The sequence below is a fragment of the Falco biarmicus genome, chromosome 2 (assembly GCF_023638135.1).
Source record: "Falco biarmicus isolate bFalBia1 chromosome 2, bFalBia1.pri, whole genome shotgun sequence".
Lineage (NCBI taxonomy): Eukaryota > Metazoa > Chordata > Aves > Falconiformes > Falconidae > Falco > Falco biarmicus.
This window is the reverse complement of record NC_079289.1, coordinates 56,782,127-56,801,478: the sequence shown is the minus strand read 5'-3', so window position 1 is coordinate 56,801,478 and position 19,352 is coordinate 56,782,127. Positions and strand designations below refer to the sequence as shown.

At 41.3% G+C, this 19,352-nt stretch overlaps 1 protein-coding gene across 12 annotated transcripts in view; it reads right to left on the bottom strand.

Annotated features, from left to right (window-relative positions):
* MBNL2 (muscleblind like splicing regulator 2) overlaps positions 1–19,352 on the bottom strand; it is a 113,581-nt gene that overhangs the window by 12,688 nt on the left and 81,541 nt on the right. For 4 of the 12 annotated variants that reach the window (XM_056327540.1, XM_056327550.1, XM_056327543.1 and 1 more), the window contains 5 exons: positions 18,201–18,464; positions 11,712–11,765; positions 10,907–11,060; positions 7,577–7,612; positions 6,050–6,144 (listed from right to left, as the gene is read on the bottom strand). In XM_056327540.1, the coding sequence (XP_056183515.1) occupies positions 6,050–6,144; positions 7,577–7,612; positions 10,907–11,060; positions 11,712–11,765; positions 18,201–18,464 (603 nt within the window). The remainder of the gene's footprint in view (positions 1–6,049; positions 6,145–7,576; positions 7,613–10,906; positions 11,061–11,711; positions 11,766–18,200; positions 18,465–19,352) is intronic. The other 8 variants (XM_056327548.1, XM_056327549.1, XM_056327545.1 and 5 more) reach the window with 7 other exon arrangements.

Here is a 19,352-nt window from a genome sequence, read left to right as displayed (position 1 = left end):
TCAGGAGGTGCAACATGACATTTCAGTCTAAGGAGACTGCCTCCTTTGGGAGCGGTGGCTGCCTTTGTGGGCACCTTGGCAAAGAGGGGTGCTCTGTTGCTGCAGGTCGCAGCTCCCCTCCCTCGCTGCCACACATTAATTCCCGTTAAACATCTGGCATGTTTGTATTTCATCCTGTTAACTACTTTTTGAATTCTGGGGCAAATATTCTAATTGTCCTTTTGTTTGTGGCATAACTTTTTATTTTCACTTCATTGTATTTTTACAGATTTTGACAAAACTGAAGGCTACTGAATGATTTCATAATTAATATCTGCATAATTGCCACCTAATTTAGTGCAAACACTGATGCATAATATAAAACAGCTGCGCTAGATAATCACAAGGCTTAGCATGAGACAGCCTGTTGATCTTATATTTCTTTTCAGACATGGCCTATGAGTATTTAATTTTCCTACTGGAAATGTTATTTTTTTTTCCTTCTTGACTAAAGGTCACATAAGCAGTAGAATAATGCTGTCACTAAATAACATCTTTAAGCAGCATTCTCTGTAATGCTATTTTTATACCGTCAGTCTTTGTCCCACTTCCATTGCTACAGAAAATAAGGCCATGTACTACTGTTCTCTATTGATGTGAGCAAGACTGTTTTCATTAAAGTAATTTGGAATTTGGTTAATTGTCCTGTAATAAGCAAGAGCTTAGGAAACACCCGCTGAGCTTGAGGACACAGATAAAAAAGGCCCAGAAGTGCCAATGCCTTAACCTACCGTCGCAGTCAATGGGGTGATACGACCTAGTCAGTAAGCCAACGGAGCCTGGAGATCACTTCATGTGATCACCCACTGCTGCTCATTTGCTCACCAGGCTTTTAGTACCACTGGGCTAAGGTCTCCTGTCTGTCATCCAGCTGCCAGTTCAGAAGTATGCAGATTGTCTAGCTCCTGTACTGCATCTGTCAAGCTTGTCAAAATGTCCTGGATAACCTACAGCTCCAAGGTTATCTTAGGACGATCTTAAACGTCAGTAGACACATGTTTAGGCAACTGAACCAAGCCCTGCGTGACTTTTGAAGGTTGAGCCAGACTGTTCTCCAGAATTCATCTGACTGTGTTGATAACCTTCACAGCCTACACTGGGTACTTAAATCTTCTGCCTTGCACGTAGACACCCATACCCAGACACCAACACCCACAAGTCTTAATTTCGGGCTGAGTCCTAACCTTTTAATCCTTGTAGGGCTCACCAATGCATATACGTACATGAAGCAATAGTAAGGCTTTCTACTCAGAAATTTCAAGTCCCCCAAAGCAGGTGTGTTAGCATTATTCAAAACTGAAATTCAGTCCCAGAATTTAGAATGACACCTCTCTCAAATGTTAGGATAGATTATCCTGAACATTGTTCCTCTGTTAACTCATCTTTGGAGTGCAGAGTAGAGGAAGTCACATTTCTCTGCATCTGTATTAGCATGAACATCAACACCTCCAATCTTTTTCCCAAGTTTCTAATCCTGTATTTACTTATAGAACAAGTATTAAAACAAAAAGAGAACCAAACTTCCAAATCCAATTTTCCTTATAGTCTTATGACTTCAGTATCACCCTGAAATTACAGTAGTGTACATAAATATAAATAAAACTCAATAAATATTGTTTTGTTCCTCTGCAACTACCTGAAAGGAGGTTGTAGCAAGGTGAGTGCTGGTCTCTTTTCCCAAGTAGCAAGTAATAGGATGAGATGAAACAGCTTCAAGTTGTGCCAGGGCAGGTTTAGATTGGATATTAGGAAACATTTCTTCACTGGAAGGGTTGTCAAGCGCTGGAAGAGGCTGCCCAGGGAAGTAGCTGAGTCACCATCCCTGGAGGTATTTAAAAGATGTGTAGATGTGGCACTTAGGGACATGGTTTAGTGGTGGACTTGGCAGTGTTGGGATAATGGTGGGACTCAATGATCTTCAAAGTCATTTCCCACCTAAATGATTCTATGATTCTACCTGTGCGTGAAGCTGAGCAGGTAACAGTTTCCTTGCCTGCTCGAGTATTGCTAGTCCGCTAGCTACAGGAGTAATAATTAAAAGCTTTATAATAAAGATCTCTGAAGTATATATTTACACACAATGACTGTATTAATACTTTAAATAAGATGTTTCACATATCTCTGCCCTCACGCATGCACTAGAGGGAGCTAGGATCAAACCCTCCAAATACTTGCCCTAATGCTGCTTCTCACCGTCGTTTCACACTACTTGGAACTTTGCTGGTTCCATCCTCCAAGAACAAGCTGTCAGCATCCCCAAACAACAACTGAATGGAAGTTCATTAAGGATCTAACCCTTAAGCGAGATTAAGCAGCTGTGGCTTCCAGCCCCACTCTGGTGGGAATGGCTGGAGCAGTTGTGGAGGGGGAAAGAGCAAAAGGGAAAGGACCAGTAACCTCTTGACTGGTCATGCTCCTGGCCTCCTCACGTACCTTTGGAAGTCCACCTGCCTTTCACTGGAAATCCCAAGCTGAAGTCCCCCACCTCCACCTCCTCTCATCACAGCCTGGCAACTAGAGTAAGTAGGGACACCCCCTCACAAAGATGTCCACATGCCATGAACAGCAACACCACCAGTTCTTGTATCAACTGAGTCAGTTTTTAACCAGGATTTGTAAAACAGGATTTGCTAAAGCATTTTTGCTCCATCCTGTTTTCATTGCACTGAGCCCAAAGTGATTCTCTTCCCCTCTGAAGGACACTGCAAGAAAATTATTTTGGTTTTAAAACCTGACTTCTATGAGTCAGGAAAAGCAAGAGACTTCCAATTTTCAATATATTCTTAACTGTCACCCTGCACGGATGTACTACAGTAAAGCCTTTAACCCTACACAATGTTCTCACGTGCCTCATGCCATACACTGAACACGCAACGTAGAGCTGCTGGCCGAGCATGACCAATTGTGAGTGTCAATGCAGGCACATTTTGAGCTGTTACTTGTGTTATTTTCAGAGAAAGGACATACAGAAGACACGAGACACAGTTCATCTTTTTTCAAAACACAAGCTGACAGCACATACTAAATAATTTACTGGAACCAACAGAGTTGTTCGGGTTTTTAGCCATGAGCTGAGACTCTGTAACTTTTGGGATGCTGACTCGTCCTTCCACTGGTGCTTCAAAGACACAAGGATCATCACACTCCCCCAAAGAAGTCCAGCAATCTCTCCCGAGGCCAAAATACCAAGCCAAATGACACTGAGTGAAATGATTAAGTCCTGCTACAACTTTTATTTCATGCCTGGCTTTGTGAGAAGCCATGGGAACTGAAATGGGATGAACCAAAGGCTGCAGGTTGATTTAAAAAGTGCAGTAGAGACACTAGAAAGAGGAAACTGTATCCCACAAGTATGTAAAGCAGAGTGGCACAGACCCGGAAAGAAAATTTTATCTAGATGGGAGTAAAAAAAGTCCTTTTCTGAACAGAGGAGGGTTTACATCCATACAAGAGGACACAAAGGACATCACGACCATGAACAAAGTCTTAACCCAAGTTAATTACCTGCTCCTTCTGTGTTTCTTGGGCTAAAGAAATACTGAGAGTAAGGACCACAGAGTGACTACGGGGCCCTTCCCAGTGTTGCAGCTTTGTCTCCAACTCTTAGGAGGTTGGAAACAAACAGCAAACTTGGAGATCTGCCTTTTATAAAGCAGCAGTAACTACTACTACTTTCCCTATGTTCAAATACAGTTTTTTACAGTAGCTTTGAAAGATCTGCAATGACTAAAAGAAAGGGAAGAGTGAGAAGAAAAAGACAGGAATGGCACATGCTACAGAAGCCAACAAGAAAAGCTGCTGGGGTGGGGCTCATCTCCTCCATGTGCAGTTGGTGCGGTTTTGGTTACACATCTACGCTCCTTCCACAGGCAACAGAACAGAGGCAGGACGCTCTAGGGCAATTTACCTTGCCCTAACACGGACTTCTAGAAAGGTAGATGAACTGGATGCCAAACTTCCAAATGGCTGAAGTCAAACAAGTGAAAACCCATCCCCGTGTTAAACCATACTTTAATTTCAGCATGAAGTTAGATGTATACAAATATATGCAGCCAACTAAATACACACAGACACTTCTTACAACCCCTGTTAAAATTTAAAATGCTTCAATCCTCCAATGCAAGCAAAATCTGCAATGGGAAAGGAAGGGCTCTGCCTGCTACTCTGCTAGATGAGAAAGTGCATTAAGGCACACCTATGCCTCCCCAGTTGCACTAGTTACTTGTGTACCAGTATTCCAATTTTAACTTAAGAAAAATAATTAAAAAATAAGGCTGTTTACAGGTCCTTTTGTAGCACATGCATTTATGCTACTTCAGCCACCATCGGTCCCTCTGGTGCTCAGGAGTGTGGATAGTGGAGCCGCCCTGGCTGCATTCCCATGCTGGAGAGTGTCCCCAGCTGACCACCCCCCCCCAGACTGCCCCTTGGCATCTTCAAGTCTCTCTGTCACCTCTTTGGGAACACAAAACTACACTGGGTACCACCAAACCGTTTTCTGTTGCCGATGCTGTTCTGGGAAGGACAGTGAAACGTGCCATTTGCCTGCTGTACTTTCCCACTCGTCCTAAGCATTTTTCCGTCAAAAGAAGCCAGCTCTCAGAAAAGAACACACAAAACGACAACCCTCTTTGGGTGAAAATGCTAGAAGCACAAACACCACAATGTCGGCAAACGAGCCTTTCAAAAAAAACGGAGAAAACTGACTGGTTTGTGTTTCTTTAAGAAAGTAGGGTGTATTTCAGAGGTAGTATATTTTTCCTAAGTTATTATAAATAAACTCTTGAGGCAACTTCTATTTTTCCATGGGATACTTAAATAATTTTGGGACAGACAGCAAAAAAAGGTAAATCCGCTGGTCTAACATTATTAAGCAAAACGTTTTCACCGATTTCTTTGTCATCCCTTGGCAGGTGGAGGGGCAGGGTTTCTACTGGGTCTGCAACAGCTTGTCAGTCTGGCCAGGAGCAACACCAGGAAAGGTGAAGGGGTCAGAGCCCTTTGCTTTCTCTTGGTGAGCAAATCTGCTTGCTTCCTCCACAGTCTGACCTCTCAAAACCTGAGAGAAAACAGCTCTCGGGTTGAAACACCCGAGCATGGTCCCAGAGCAACAGAAAAGCCAGAGCGACCCAACTGCTGCGCAAGCCCCTCTCCTGGCAGATGCTGGGCACACCGGGGGTGGGGGAATCTCTACAGCCCCCGAAGGGGAGGTCAAAGCTACACGCTCTGAGCTGCAATAGATACATTCTCCCTGGGAATCGGGTTCTACAGGAGGAGGGGGGAAACCCTACCAAAATGAAAACTGCCATTAACATGACAAACCACAGAAGAAAAGGAGAAAGTATCATCTTTCCTAGCCTGCCTCTGCCAAAAACCCTAGGGGTTCTTTGTAACAATGTCCTTCCTTAGGGAAATACAATTCCCAGGTTCAAAATACACTTTCAAACATTAAGCAGGCATAGTCATAATTTTCAGCACTTCAGTGCTGTTTTGGTCACTAGCATTTACTGAAAACATTCAGTATTTTTTCTGGTTTTTTGCTAGCTGCCTTGTTCCCGCTTGTGAGTTTAGTCAGCTTCCATGCTCACAGATTAGTCACTTCCACACACCGCATGGAGAAGGCTACATTAACACACCTGAACGTTTGAAACCTGTGATGATTTTTCTTTTGAACTTAGGAGTTAATAATAGACTTTTGTAAGCAGTCCAGTCCTACAGTGATTCTAACTCCAGCTGGGTTAATTACACAATAATTAGGTACAAACATCGCAACACAAAACACAGCTACATCATTATTTGCAACAAATGTTAACTCTAAATAAGTGCAACCTGTCCCACAAACACTTGCTATAAACGACTTAAAAATAAAATTAAAATTTGATGGGGTAAACACAGAAAGAAAAAAAATTCTCTGGGAGAATTTTTTTTGTTAAAAAAAAATTAAAATAAAAATCTCAGCACTCATTTAGAGTTCGGGATCTTGTGAAAGAAAGCTTTAAAAGGAGCAAACCTGATTTGCTGTGGCTGTTGCGGCGAAGGGAACACTTGTTGCAGGAGTTGTTGCTGCAGAGACAGTGGCGGCCGTAGCGTTGTGCATCATGGGTACTTTCAGGAGGGGAACCATGGAAGCAATGAACAGGAGGGTGCAGCATTATGGTAAGAGAAGTGGTATTTTTGGCATGGTGAATATCAAGAGCGGCAAGCCATCGTCATGGGTTAAACCGGCAGATGGCATGCAATCACAGTGCAAAGCGAGAAAGCGTGGCGGAGAAATAAAAAAAAAAGGGAAAATAGCTTATTACAAGTACAATTAAAGGAAGGTTGTCAACACAATCGGCGATTCCCAGAAAAAAAAAGCAAGGACCGTTGAAAACACGGGTGTTATGTCTAAGAAGAAGATTGCTTGTGCAAACGAGGTGTCTATCAAAACTGCCTGTTACCTGAGAATTGTTACATGAGCAATTTGTTTTCCCCCAGTATTGATTTAAAGCCCCGCATAATAAAGTTCTACTAAAAAAAAAAAAGCCAAGAGCGGTTTGTACTGGGAAGAAAACCAATAAATGTTTACCTTAATTTTCAAATGCAATTAAAAACCGAATCATTTTCACTTAACTTCACTTTGAAGTAAGCCTGAAACTTGCCATCTTCCTTCATAATGTTATCTACCCATTTTTTCTGCTAGCTCTGCCTGTTAAAGACTTTATCAGAGTTAAATTACTATCTGCTTTGAGGCAAAAATCAGAAGGATGATAATAATTTTCCTGATCTAAATACTACTTTGCTTAACCTAAAAAAGCAAGGTTGATTTTGTGAAAGTCATTGTTTTTGCTCATTTTAAGAATGAATTTTAATAAGCACCTTCATAGGAGAATTATTAACTTGACGTTTTAAAGGCTTGGTACTTTAAATGCTTATCTGAGTAGTCCCACACACACAAACAAAAATATCACTGGGACAGGGCTACAGAATATAAGAAAGATTACTCTTCTGTCTTAGAGGCTATATTATATTGCATTGGACTTCCACTTTGCATGCTCAAAATATTAACTCCAAGCTGCAAATATGTTTAACAGAGGAGTGAGATTCAGATCGCGGGTTTCAACAGAGCCTCTGTGGATCAAAGTAGGCATTTCTGGGAAACGCTGATAAAACTTTCTAACACACAGCAAAAAGGAGAAATAGGCACACCACTATGAAACTTTAAAACACTGATGAAATTTGCTGGCTTTTCTCCAGTATTTTATGATTTTATAGTACTAGACAATATAAAATATAAAGAGAAATAAAACTTTGAAAACTGAAAAGCAGACTGGAATTCATGGTATTATGCTTTTGCAGTGTAGTTGTTATAGCAGGTGATATCACATCTAAACTGCAGCTTTCATCTATAAATCTAAACACTCTGCGAAGTCAACCAGAATGACAAGCGAACCTTTAATTCTAGTCAGTGTCTGAATCTTGCCTAGGATTTTTGAAACAAGTGAACATACATCATATACAGTATAAAAAGAGATCAATAAAGAAATTTGGAACCTACCAATACTGGTAGCGGGTGTCATGCACAAAACTGACCCTGCGTGTCATGCAATGATAGGTGAAAAAAGTGGATAAAGGGAAGAAACAGGTTAGCTGTTTAGAGTTAACATTCAAAGTGAGATTCAAGCATAACCACAGAGAAGTAAGTTAGTTAAATGAAACTGTAAGGTCATTCATAGTTTTGCTTTAATACAAAAAAAGGTGATTATGACCTTGCTGAACTCCCAAGCATATCGTGCGACTTTTGGCACTTTCTGTGTATATACCAAATACTTCATAAACCTTTTTATTTGGTACTTTTATCCTTCCACTTAGTACTTTTGCAGCAACAGGTTTTTCTTTGCAGAAACATCTTTGGTCAAATGTCACATTATTTGGGAATTTTAGAACTCGTTGCGTAATTCAGACAGCTCCATGTTGTGCGGATCAACACTCCCCAACTTTTTGATGTGCAGCAGAGAAAGAAGTTAAAATGGAATTAGCTGATATTGTTCTGCAGGGGCTTTATGAAATTTGTGTTTGATGTTAATGTGCTCATTCTTAACACAACACCAGAGGTGGAGAGGTGCTTCTGACCAAAGAAAACAATACTTTGACAACTCCCCAAGCTTAAAACCTTAAAGTGTGTAATGTTCCAGCAAAAGGCTCCCAGCGCACTTCAAAGGTGCTCTGGAAAGACTGCCATGTAGTTTACTTTTGGTGCCCTTAAACCTTTCTGGGAAGACCAAACAAAAAAAAAGAGCAGCAGCGGTGTATTTTCAGTACAGTGCATATAGCAAGCTGGTGAAGGCAAGCAGGTAAGTAGACTAGTCCCAGGTAGATGCATATTTGATACAAAATCAAATATGCTTCCTGTAGTCCTGCTTAATTACTACCACAGCCCCGTATCAGACCATCGCAGTAGCAGTGTTAACTATGAATGACCTTACCCAAGAAAGTCCCCAAAGAATACACAAAGTTCGTCCTCTAGAGGCTACAGAAACACTAACAAACAGCAATGGGAAGAGAGAAAAGATCTGTTGTTTTTAAGATCATTCACCAAACAATAAGGAGAAGGTGACAAAGCAATCAAACAGATGTAAAACAAAGTGCAGAACTTCAGAGGTAAGCCATGCTAAGTCAAGCCCCACACTTCTTATTAGAGGAGCGAGTGGTTAAGAAAGCAAAGAAGTTATATAAAACAATTAAGTTTTATATATATACCAGCAGCAAAACTTGTCTTAAAATTTAACTTAACACACACACACAAGGAACACATTTGAAAATTATACCAGTTCAGAAAATACCGCATAATCATTTTAAATCCAACAGATAATGTCATGCATTGTTCCTTAGACCTGGGCGGCGTAACAGTCCTTACACCCACCAAATCCAACCTTCCCAGGAAATGTGGGAATGTCAGACACAGCACCATTAACGAAAAGCTCATGACACCCACTCATATAGAGGGGGTCCCCTTTCCTAGCCTCCTCCCATACACCACTCCTCTCTCTAACATCCTTTCTAGGTGCTGATGGTGTTTGCAAAGAGTAGGGTGTTCAGCACTTTGAGAAAGGTTTTCAACTCTGGGCTTGGGCTCCATCTGCTATGTTATCCCTCTGTTTCTTCTTTTTTCATGCACTTGTTTTGGGGATGCCAACAACCTGGCCTTTAAGGTTTGGTTCCAAGACCCACCCTTCCTACCACCAGAAATTTGTAAGATAAAACTATAATTACAAACATTAGTTGTAAAGAGGGATGGACAATAAAAAGCACAAAGAATGAGCTACTTAAGGAAGCATGAGCACTCCAAAAGTCTGGAAAATATCCAAACGCTATTTCACTGAAAAAGGTTTAGACTACTGTATTTTCCATAGTTAATTTAAAATCCTTGTCAATTGCAAATCATAGCAATAAGCCCTCAGAGAGAGGGCTTAGGAGAAGGAATAATGCATATATCATACTGCAGCTTCTCAGGGTTACAATGTAAAATAAATTTGTGTATGTTTGTAAGCACAGGGCAGTCTTCCATTCATGTCCAAATAGGCAGGCTCACAATTTATTATTTTTTTTTCAAACACTCCCATAAATGTCAGTATGTTTTCTGCCACAGATATTCTGGTGCACCAATGTGCTAAAAATATGGCATGTATAATTTACTATTATAAACAAAGGGGCAGGCTCCAAGGTTGTTACTCAGGCCTTATAGAAAAATTCCATGAAGTCAAAGCCATCTGTGTTTGTTTTCATCTTTAGAAACATATGGGAATGCTGATAGATCAGGAAATCATCATGTGTTGCATTTCATTCCTTGTTTAACCGATATTATTTCTATATACTAAAATAACATCGCTGAAATGTCAAGTGCATTTGCAAACACATAGTTTTAAACGATTCTGAAAGTTCACACTCGATTAACATTCTGGTACAAAACCATATAACTTATTATTTACAAAGGAAATCGGAGAATTCATTAGGCAGGATTTTACCTTTGGGAAGTTTGGAGTGGGGGTGACCGACTTAATTTAGAGGGTTATGTTGTTATTGTTTACATGAGCACCTAGCACATTCTTTCTCTTGCAGTGCTAAAGAGAAGCCCTGCCACCAGCCACGGTGCAGTTCAAGCCATCTCTTCATGCTCTGACTTTTACAGAGCTCTGAGCACTGAAATGCAAATTACGTTCACTCGTCTTCAGATCACCCCTATGAAGAATTAGAACCCCAGCTACCAGCCGCAAATGCTAGGAAAAGTTCTGCTGGTGTTCCAAAAATGAAAACCACAAAAACGCCTCTGATGCTTCAAAGCCCTTTAATGGAGCTGTGGGGAGCAAAGTGGTTTGCTGCGGCTCCCACGCAGGTGTCGACTAGAAGGTTACGCCCTGTGCTCCCCTTCTTGCTCCACTCGTGGGCAGCCGGGGTAATCCCTGCGGCTGTGACACAGCACCCGAGGGAGCAGGAGGATGCACCTCGGCCACAGCATACTTCCTGCAGCACCTCTGAAGCGTGATGATCTTTCCCAGCATTTTTGTTAGCAGAACTTTGCCCTCTCATCTCCGAGGAGAGCGCTGGCAGACATAAGTCAAAACACAGCCAATTTAAGGTAGGAAAAAAGGGGAAAACTCTGGAAAATGATGAACGAGGCTAAGAATGTGAAAAGCAGCCTGACAGCATATTGAAATTTCTGCTGGAGTTCTCTTACTTTGCAAGAGGAATTAAAATAACGTGTAAACATCTGTGCAGACTTCACTTCGAGTAGGGTAGGGAGCATCAAACCATCTTCTGTTAAGTGCAGCTGCCTGAGACGGAAGCTGCCTGAGGAATGCGAAACTGGTTCAACAGAAGTACAACATACCTGTTGGGATAAACGCTGCGTGTTGCTGCAACTGAGCATTGGCAAGAGCCTGTTGATAGTGCAAGACACTGGGATTGAAAACGGCACTGGCACTATTGCTTTTTTCAAGTGCTTGTCTCTTTGGTAAAGGGTGAAGAACACCAGGAGGAAAGGCCTGTGAATAAGAAAGTTAGTTAAAATGGCATAATTTTCAAGACGTTGTCTGTAACATATACATAAATACAACAACTTATTGTTTTTTAAAGCAGCTGAAGATGCCTCGCCATGCATATTAACTCAAAGCACAGCAATGTAAAATGAGTGAAATTTTGTTACTGATAGCAAAAGCATGGTACTATTAACCTAAAACTGTAGCAGCACAACTACTGAAAAGAAAGGCCTTTAAAGCAACGAAAATGGCATTGCCTTTAAATAGGTTTTCAAATATTACAGGGAGAAAAAACCACTTGTGTTTCATTGCCAAGTATTTTATTTCTTAAATTTAAATATTGTTTCCTATTATTATACAGATTAATGGATTACGTTAAGCACTTTCAATTACAGAAGCAGTTTTATCTCAATTCCACTTTTCATGAGAGGATATTTAAAAAAATGAAACCATGTTAGGAACCAAACTAAATCGTCTGCATTTATTACATATGAGAATGAGATGGATAAATAGAGTTTCTGGTAAATTAACGAGTATGTGAAATTATTTCCGGTTGATGTTCGAAAGTAAAGCGATACAAATTTCATTAGTTGCTTCTCTGAAAAAATAAAAAATAAAAAAGCTACATGCAAAGCAAAAGGTGAAAGGTCAAAGTACCAGGTCTACAGTTGCTTCGAGAGGTCGCTTCATTGCTTTGGCAGTCGACTGAGTCTTTTAATAACAGGCAGCGAGCACATGATGGCAGTGGGCCAATGGGATTCAAGCGAATTAACATACAGGTAAACAGCAAGCAGAGGTGCATCATGGGAACGGCATTGCATTTGTGGATAGGTGAGAAGGAAAAAAATATTCTGAATGCAATATACAACATACAAAACACTAGGCATGCACAACAACAAAAATGTCTTCTAAAGAAATGAATATTACATTTTGAATTAGTACCGAAGCAAAAATGCATCTACTATACCTTAGTTAAAAGCATATAAGAGAGTAAAATATAGATGTTTGAAATTCAGGAAAGTTGAGTAAAACAGCAGCTTGCAGACACTATTAAGCATCGTATAAACACTTCACAGAGATGCAGAGAGTTTTAAGGATACGCCTATAAGAATTCCTGATAAGTTAGTTAAGTCACATTTTAAAGTGGAAAAATCAATTTAGAAGGCTACGTTTTCAAATACAAAGAACTAGTGAAAGTTGTAATGCATTACAAATGCTATTAATATCAGTGCTTGCAAGGTGAGGGTATTTTAATTAAGATAAGTGCATCACTCAATAGATTTGGGGTTCAAAATAAAGAGAGGTTCTCCTTTGCCAATACAAAGCAGAATAAATAATATGTCCAGTTACACTAACTTATCATTAATTCCTTTTTTTTTTTTCCCCTATAGTTGGGTCATTTTTGAAAAGTTTTTTGCCTTGTAACTTACCACATTACATTCAGAAGGAAAAAAATGTCTTTCAGAATTTAAAACGTATTTTTAAATTTTGCTACAACCTTCAGTACTAGCTTCTGGAGCAGGGAGTAAGAATACGGCTCTCAGTTCATAAGCGAACATTAAAGTATGAGTTATGATACTAGTCCAGCATTATTAATCTTTTTAAAAGAAAGTATTTAGGCATAATACATAGGCATATACATTTATGTATACTTCCATAATAAGATCAAACTTATGGCTGATATGATGGCACTGTAAAAAATCATCTCATATAAAATATCACTTTCAAGTTTTACAGTGTAAGTAAGTCTTACAAACCTTTAGAAAGGAAAGGAAAATTTACTTAGAAATCAGAAATTTTACTTTTGTTTTTTGAACACAGGCTGGTATTTAGCTCTCATTAGGATATGTAGATTATGTCTATCTTGACATCAGTATGTGGAAACAGGAACAAAAGTAGAAAAAAAGTAACAGAGGACAACGCACAAAATGCTTACAAACAGCCTATGGCCACAAGCTTAGCTAGTGCCAACAGGGTATTTTGCACGATAGCCCTCACTTCACCTGTTCCTTATTCCTGGCTCTGTTGCACCTATGTTGCATGAGGCTTTCCGATGCCCTCCCCAGCTCTCTCCTTCAGCATGTTTCTGGATGAAATACCCTGACCTACGGGATCTGCTCACCTGTCCAGGTCCAAGACTCAGACATAACAAGAAACACCTGGTGCAAAGTGACCATCTGGAGAGATTTCTTGCGTCTAAGCAGGGTGCTGTGCAGCCAACGTGCAGTACCCCCCATGGGTACCCCCATGGAGGACATCACTCTGTCTGCACGGGACACTGCCTCAGATCCACTCCGTATCCATCATGGATGGTAGGCTACATGGAGGTGAAGCACTAGAACTGAATTCAGCATTATGTGATGATGAAGTCCACACATTCAAATCAACATCATTAAGAGTAAAGCGTTTCAGTTAATTACCTTCATTAATCAGATCTTATCTGAACTCACTTGTTAACTTATCAACTCTGTGCTTATGACTGCCTTTCTCCACTTCTGCTCCATGCTTTTTTTAACCTCACCTCCCTCTTTTGAAGCTTTATTCCTGGCTTTCCCCTCATCTTCCACAGCAAGTTCAGTCTCACAGTTTTCCCCACTTGAAGGTTTTAACTTGATCTGTTCCTAGACCTACTCATCAACCTTGTTTCCATGTAGTCTCTCACTCTTTTCAGGCTTTCAGACCAACCGTCCGTTCTTCTCTCCCACCTTCGTCTTTTCTTCCATTTTGTCCTGATGGTAAAACCTCCTTTGCCTCACTCTGTTCCATCAGGTTATCTCCTGCTCAACATTTGATCTCCTACATAACTAACAACCAAAAAAATCAATAGCTACAGACTCAAGAGGAAAAGGCTATGGAAAGGAAACAAAAATAATAATAAAAATGATCAAACATATTGAGGCATAGTATTTCTCTGCCATACATTGCATTGGTATGCTATAATGTCTCCTAGAATACGAGCAAGATCCACACTGTGGATGCCTGCATGGATGCGCATGGAGCTCCTGACTAAACTCAAACACAAGAAGGGAAGCACACAGAAGGGGGAAGCAGGGACTGATGGCCCCAGAGGAACAGGAACACAGCCTAAGCATGCAGGGATGGGCTGAGGGGAGCCAAAGACCACCTGGAGTTGCATCTGGTAAGGGATGTGAAGGACAACAGTAAGGACTTCTCCAAGTGTATTGGCAACAGAAGGAAGACTAGGGATCATGTGGGTCTGCTGCTGAATGGGGCCAGAGATCTGATGACACAGGACATGGAGAAGGCTGAGGTACTGAACATCTTCTCCACTTCAGTCATTACTGGTAAGACTGGCCTTCAGGCCAGTGGGAGACCAGTGAGAAAATCTGAAGTGAAGATTTACCCTTGGAGGAGGATCAAGCTAGGGTACGTTTAAACAAACTGGATGCACACAGACCCACAGGACCTGACAGGATGCACTGATGGGTGCTGAGGAAGCTGGCCAACGTCACTGCAAGGCCACTCTTAACTACCTTTGAAAGGTCCCTAAGACTGCAAGAAAGTAAATGACACCCCTATGTTCAAAATGGCAGGAAAGAAGGTCTGAGGAATGACAGGCTGGTCAACCTCACCTCAGTCCCTGGGAAAGCAATTGAGCAAATCCTCCTGAAAACCATCTCCAAACACAAAAGCCAAGAAGGTGATCAGGAGTTATCAGCATAGACTTATGAAGGGGAAATTGTGCTTAACCAATCTGACAGCCTTGCATGATGAGACTGGCTTAGTGGGTGAGAGGTGAGCAATGGATGTTGTTTCTCTTGACTTCAGAAAGGTTTTCAACACTGTCTCCCATTTCATACTCACAGACAAACTTACTTAGCATGGGCTAAATGGACAACAGTGAGATGGACTCAAAATTGGCTCAACTGCCAGGCTCAAAGGGTTGTGATCAGCAACACAAAGTCCAGCTGGAGGCCAGTGGTGTAAAACTTGGAGGAGTGGTTGACACACAAGATAGACATGCTTCCACTCAGAGGGACCTGGAAAAGCTGGAGAAACGGGCACAGAGGAACCTCACTAAGTTCAACAAAGAGAACTACCAAGCCCTGCACCTGGGAAGGGACAAGCACAGGCACTGGTACATGCTGGGGGCCACCAATGCTTGGCAGAAAAGGCCTTCAGTGCCCTGGTGGACACCAAGCTGAACATGAGCCAGCAATGTGCCCTCGTAGCAAAGGCAGCCAACAGCGTCCTGGACTGCATCAGGAAGAGCCTCACTGGCAGGTTGAGGGACGTGATCCTTCCCTTCTACTCAGTACTGGTGAGGCTGCATATGGAGCACTATGTCCAGGTCTGCGCGCTCCAGTACAAGACAGACATGGACATTCTAGAAAACAGCCCCATAAAGGGCCCCAAAGACGATTAAGGGACTGGAGACCATCTTGTATGAGGAAAGGCTGAGAGAACTGGGACTGTTCAGCCCGCAGAAGATGCAGGGGGATCTCACCAGTGTATATAAACACCTGATAGAGGACTAAAGATGGAGTCAGACTCTTCTCAGCAGGTCCTACTGACAGGACAAGAAGCAATGGGAACAAATGTAAATACAAGAAAATCCATTTAAATGTAAAAATTCTTACAATGTTTTTATTGTAAGCATGATTTAACCATGGAGCAGGTTGTCAAGAGAAGTTGTGGAGTCTCCATCCTTGGGAGACTGTCAAAATCCAATTAGGCACGTCCTGTGAATTTTCTCCAGCTCATGCTGCTTGAGCTGGAGGATTGGACTAGGTGATCTCTAGAGATCCCTTCCAACACCAACTATGAATTCACATTTTAATTTAGGCTGTACATTTTTCAGTGACTATTTATGCTCTCTAATGCACCATATGAATATTTGGAGCTCCCCAAGTACCATGACAGATGACACTGTCTTCTAATGCACTTCACAGTTAAGCTATACAGAGTCTACAGCCTCCTTCACAGTCCCCTTTCGTTTTACTTCAAATGATGAGGTCACCTAAGATACTGCGGTAAAAATTCCTAACCTTCAGGGTATAGAAATACAGACAAAGCATTTTCTGCAAAGGTTCCAGACTGCAGGATTCATTGACCTTCAGTGGTTTCACAAGCTTTGCCTACAGTGCTCTAACCCTATCCACAATGCTCACCTATATGAGCACCCTCTGGACCACAGCAATGCAGCCAGCTCCCCCAGGAAGGAAAACCTCTCAGACACAATTTCTGTCTGGGAGCAACCTCAAGCTACACAACCTACACATAAGCACTTGTATTTCAGCCTTACTTTCGCTCTCTAGATCAAATTGAGTATTCTTAGTCATTCTTGGGGGGCCTTGCAGGCATATGGTTTTTCTACCACTTTTTTGTTGTTATTGCCATTCCAGTGATTTTTCATTCACTCTATCTGATTGTTTCAAATCTATAAACAAAAAATAGCTGGATTGTAAAGAAGCTTTTCTGTCTGGTTGTCTAAATAAGCCTTTAAAATATTCTGTACGTATTTTTCTGCAAAAAGTTACTGAATTACAGGTCCCTGCCTTCTCCTGTGACATTAGAGTGCCAACATTTCAATTCTGTGCTTCATCTTGCTTTGGGGCTAATGTGAGTCCAATTATGGCTTATTTAAAATCACAGGATATATATCCAACTATTACTGAAGCACAAAAACATTAATCCCCTCATCTCTCTCCTTTCTTCTTTAGTACACTGCCTAGAAATATTACATTCTCTAAATAGACAATAAATATGGCACAATAGAAGCTAATTAGAATAAGAAAACCAATCTCCTTTGCTTTAATTTCCAGATGGTATAAAAATTCTGCCAGCACAGGAAAGTTTAACTAAAAATCATCCAATTCAAAACAGAGACTGGGGATACTACAAGAGAAAGAATATTAAAACTTAAGAAATGTTCTTCTGTTTGGCGGTTTACTTTCTTGCATAACTTACCCTTTGTCCCTCATAAAAGTCTGGTCTTTGCTAATTTGCTAAATACAATAGCTTGGGGTAGTTATACACTGTACTGTATTGTGTTTCTGGTAGGCTTTTTAACCAGAGAATAACTGTATTGTCTGTAACTATTGTATGCACTGCCCACAAGTCCACAAACCACATCTGCTTAATTATTCGTCCACTGCCAGCAATGAGGACAATGATTCTTTGATTTGCTGCCAGAAATTTTGTCTCCCAAGTCAGATCCTGCATGCTCGATTTATTTAACTTTATCAATACCACTCTATTTAAATGTATCAACTTCCGTGGTAGCAACCGTAAGAGAGATCCAATATTGGTAAATGAATAGGCTGACTTGTCTAAACAGTTTTAAGTAAGAGCTCAAAATATGTGAGAATAGAAAGCCCTCAATCTCTTCTGACTATAGTTACTATGCTTTTTCTTAATGATTCCCATCTTAATTTACTATTTTCAGACCCCACCATTCAAGTAACTTGCCCATGACAGTGGGAGAGGCAAGAGAAGTCTCTAGGCATGAGATTCATCTAACCAAAGTTCAAAAAGATACAGTTGATACTCTTTAGTCAGCAGGGACAGATGTGTGTCCACAGAGAGCAGTTCCTTCTCATTCTCTGACAGACACTAATGGTAGATCAGATGAATGTGCTGGTTTTTCTCTACTACCTATAAAGCGAGACCAAGGTGGCTAGACTAGGCTCAGGTATCTGTCTGGCATCTAAGGTGGAGGGAGTTGAGTCTTAATGCAGGTTTCTTTTCTACTGCCAATCTCCGAGGCAAAAGCTCTCTCTTTGCTTTTCTTCCTTTTCTTCCAAATTTCCACATGTGTAACTATCGTCAAAGAGCTAAAACCCCCTATGTGCTCCGGTTTTCAAGCTTAGCTTATCATTTTTGTTTCTGTTTGGAAATATTACAGGCAAATTTAACATATAATCAAGGCAGAGAACAGAAGTGGTATAGAGCGTCATTTGCTTCACTGTCTTGGATAGAAATACAGCATCAAAATAAGGGCATAAAGAAAAAAAGTGCTTCCTCCCATCAAGCAATAGTAATAATTTCAAAAATTCTTATATTTAAAAAAAAAAAAGAGGCAAAAGAGAAAAGAAAGTATAAGCAAACAGCATTAAGTTGAAGCAAAATAGGCATCAAAGAGCTTCTGTCAAAAAACAGGCAGCCATATATGCCAGCACTTACCATCACAGTCGCAGCTGCCGCAGCTGCCTGGGCTGCCACCGCAGCCTGGTTGGCTTGGTGTTGCGCCGCTTTGATTTTGGCCTGCAAATGTGCAGGAGGGTGAAAATACTTGCATTTCTCCCTCATGCATCGACCTTTTATGTAATCCATACACACGGTTACGGTGTTGTCGTTTGTGTCAATCATTGTGCTGTCTGCTGGATGCGCAAAGCGGCAATCAGTCTCTCCACGCGCACAGTTTCCCCGCTGGAACTCCCTGCACACCTACGTGCAAAACAACACGCGTTGCAGGGGAAGAGTTTGGCGCAACGCGAAAGGGCAGGGAGAGCCCCATGCCCCAAAAAGACAGACCTGCCCCCTTCCCTGGTTAGTTCAAGTTTTTCAGGGAATTCAATTTAATAAATGCTTCATCTTCTTCTTGGAAAGGGAAAATGCATCTGTTTTACCCTTGATGTACTTGGCTTCTCAGGTAGCTCTGTGGTACGGCAGCTACATGAACTTGACATGCAACAGAAGCGTTCCCAAATGCCTTTCCTCTTCCCTGCCTAGAAAACACCTGGGAAGGATACTTACTGAAGTAACTGCCCCTGCAAAATTAGCTGGGAATCACAAGACATTCAATCCCTTTCTGGCTACAGTTTATATTCTTGCAGGTCCACTGGTAGGGAAGGAGTTCCTCTTGCTGAGACCTAGGGAGGGTATGCAGCAGATGCACTCTATTTTTTTATGGGGTCTACAAACAAAATTGAGAGCCTCCATAAAAAATCATTTTCAAAAACGGACAGAATGAACACACTGATTTTCCTAAGGAGAAACACGCTCTAGCCACTAGTGTTTAGCCTTTTGGGAAAGGACATTCATTTCTGCAAGACCCATTTGGCCATCTCATGTACTTGGATCACAGATTCCTCTGAGCCCGGCCATGTGGAGATCCACCAGCACCAGGGAGGCTCTGCACACAGCTGGAGGCTTGCCCCTTCAGCCTGCTGTGGGGTTTGTAACATTCGACATATCGATTTGTACCTCTAGGCTGAAGGGCTATACCATTCCTCTAATATCAATCCATAAGGCTACGGATTTGTGGGTTTGCTACCACCAGATCCTTAATATCAATGCATAAAAACAGGGATAGAATTAATACTGCCGTAAAAA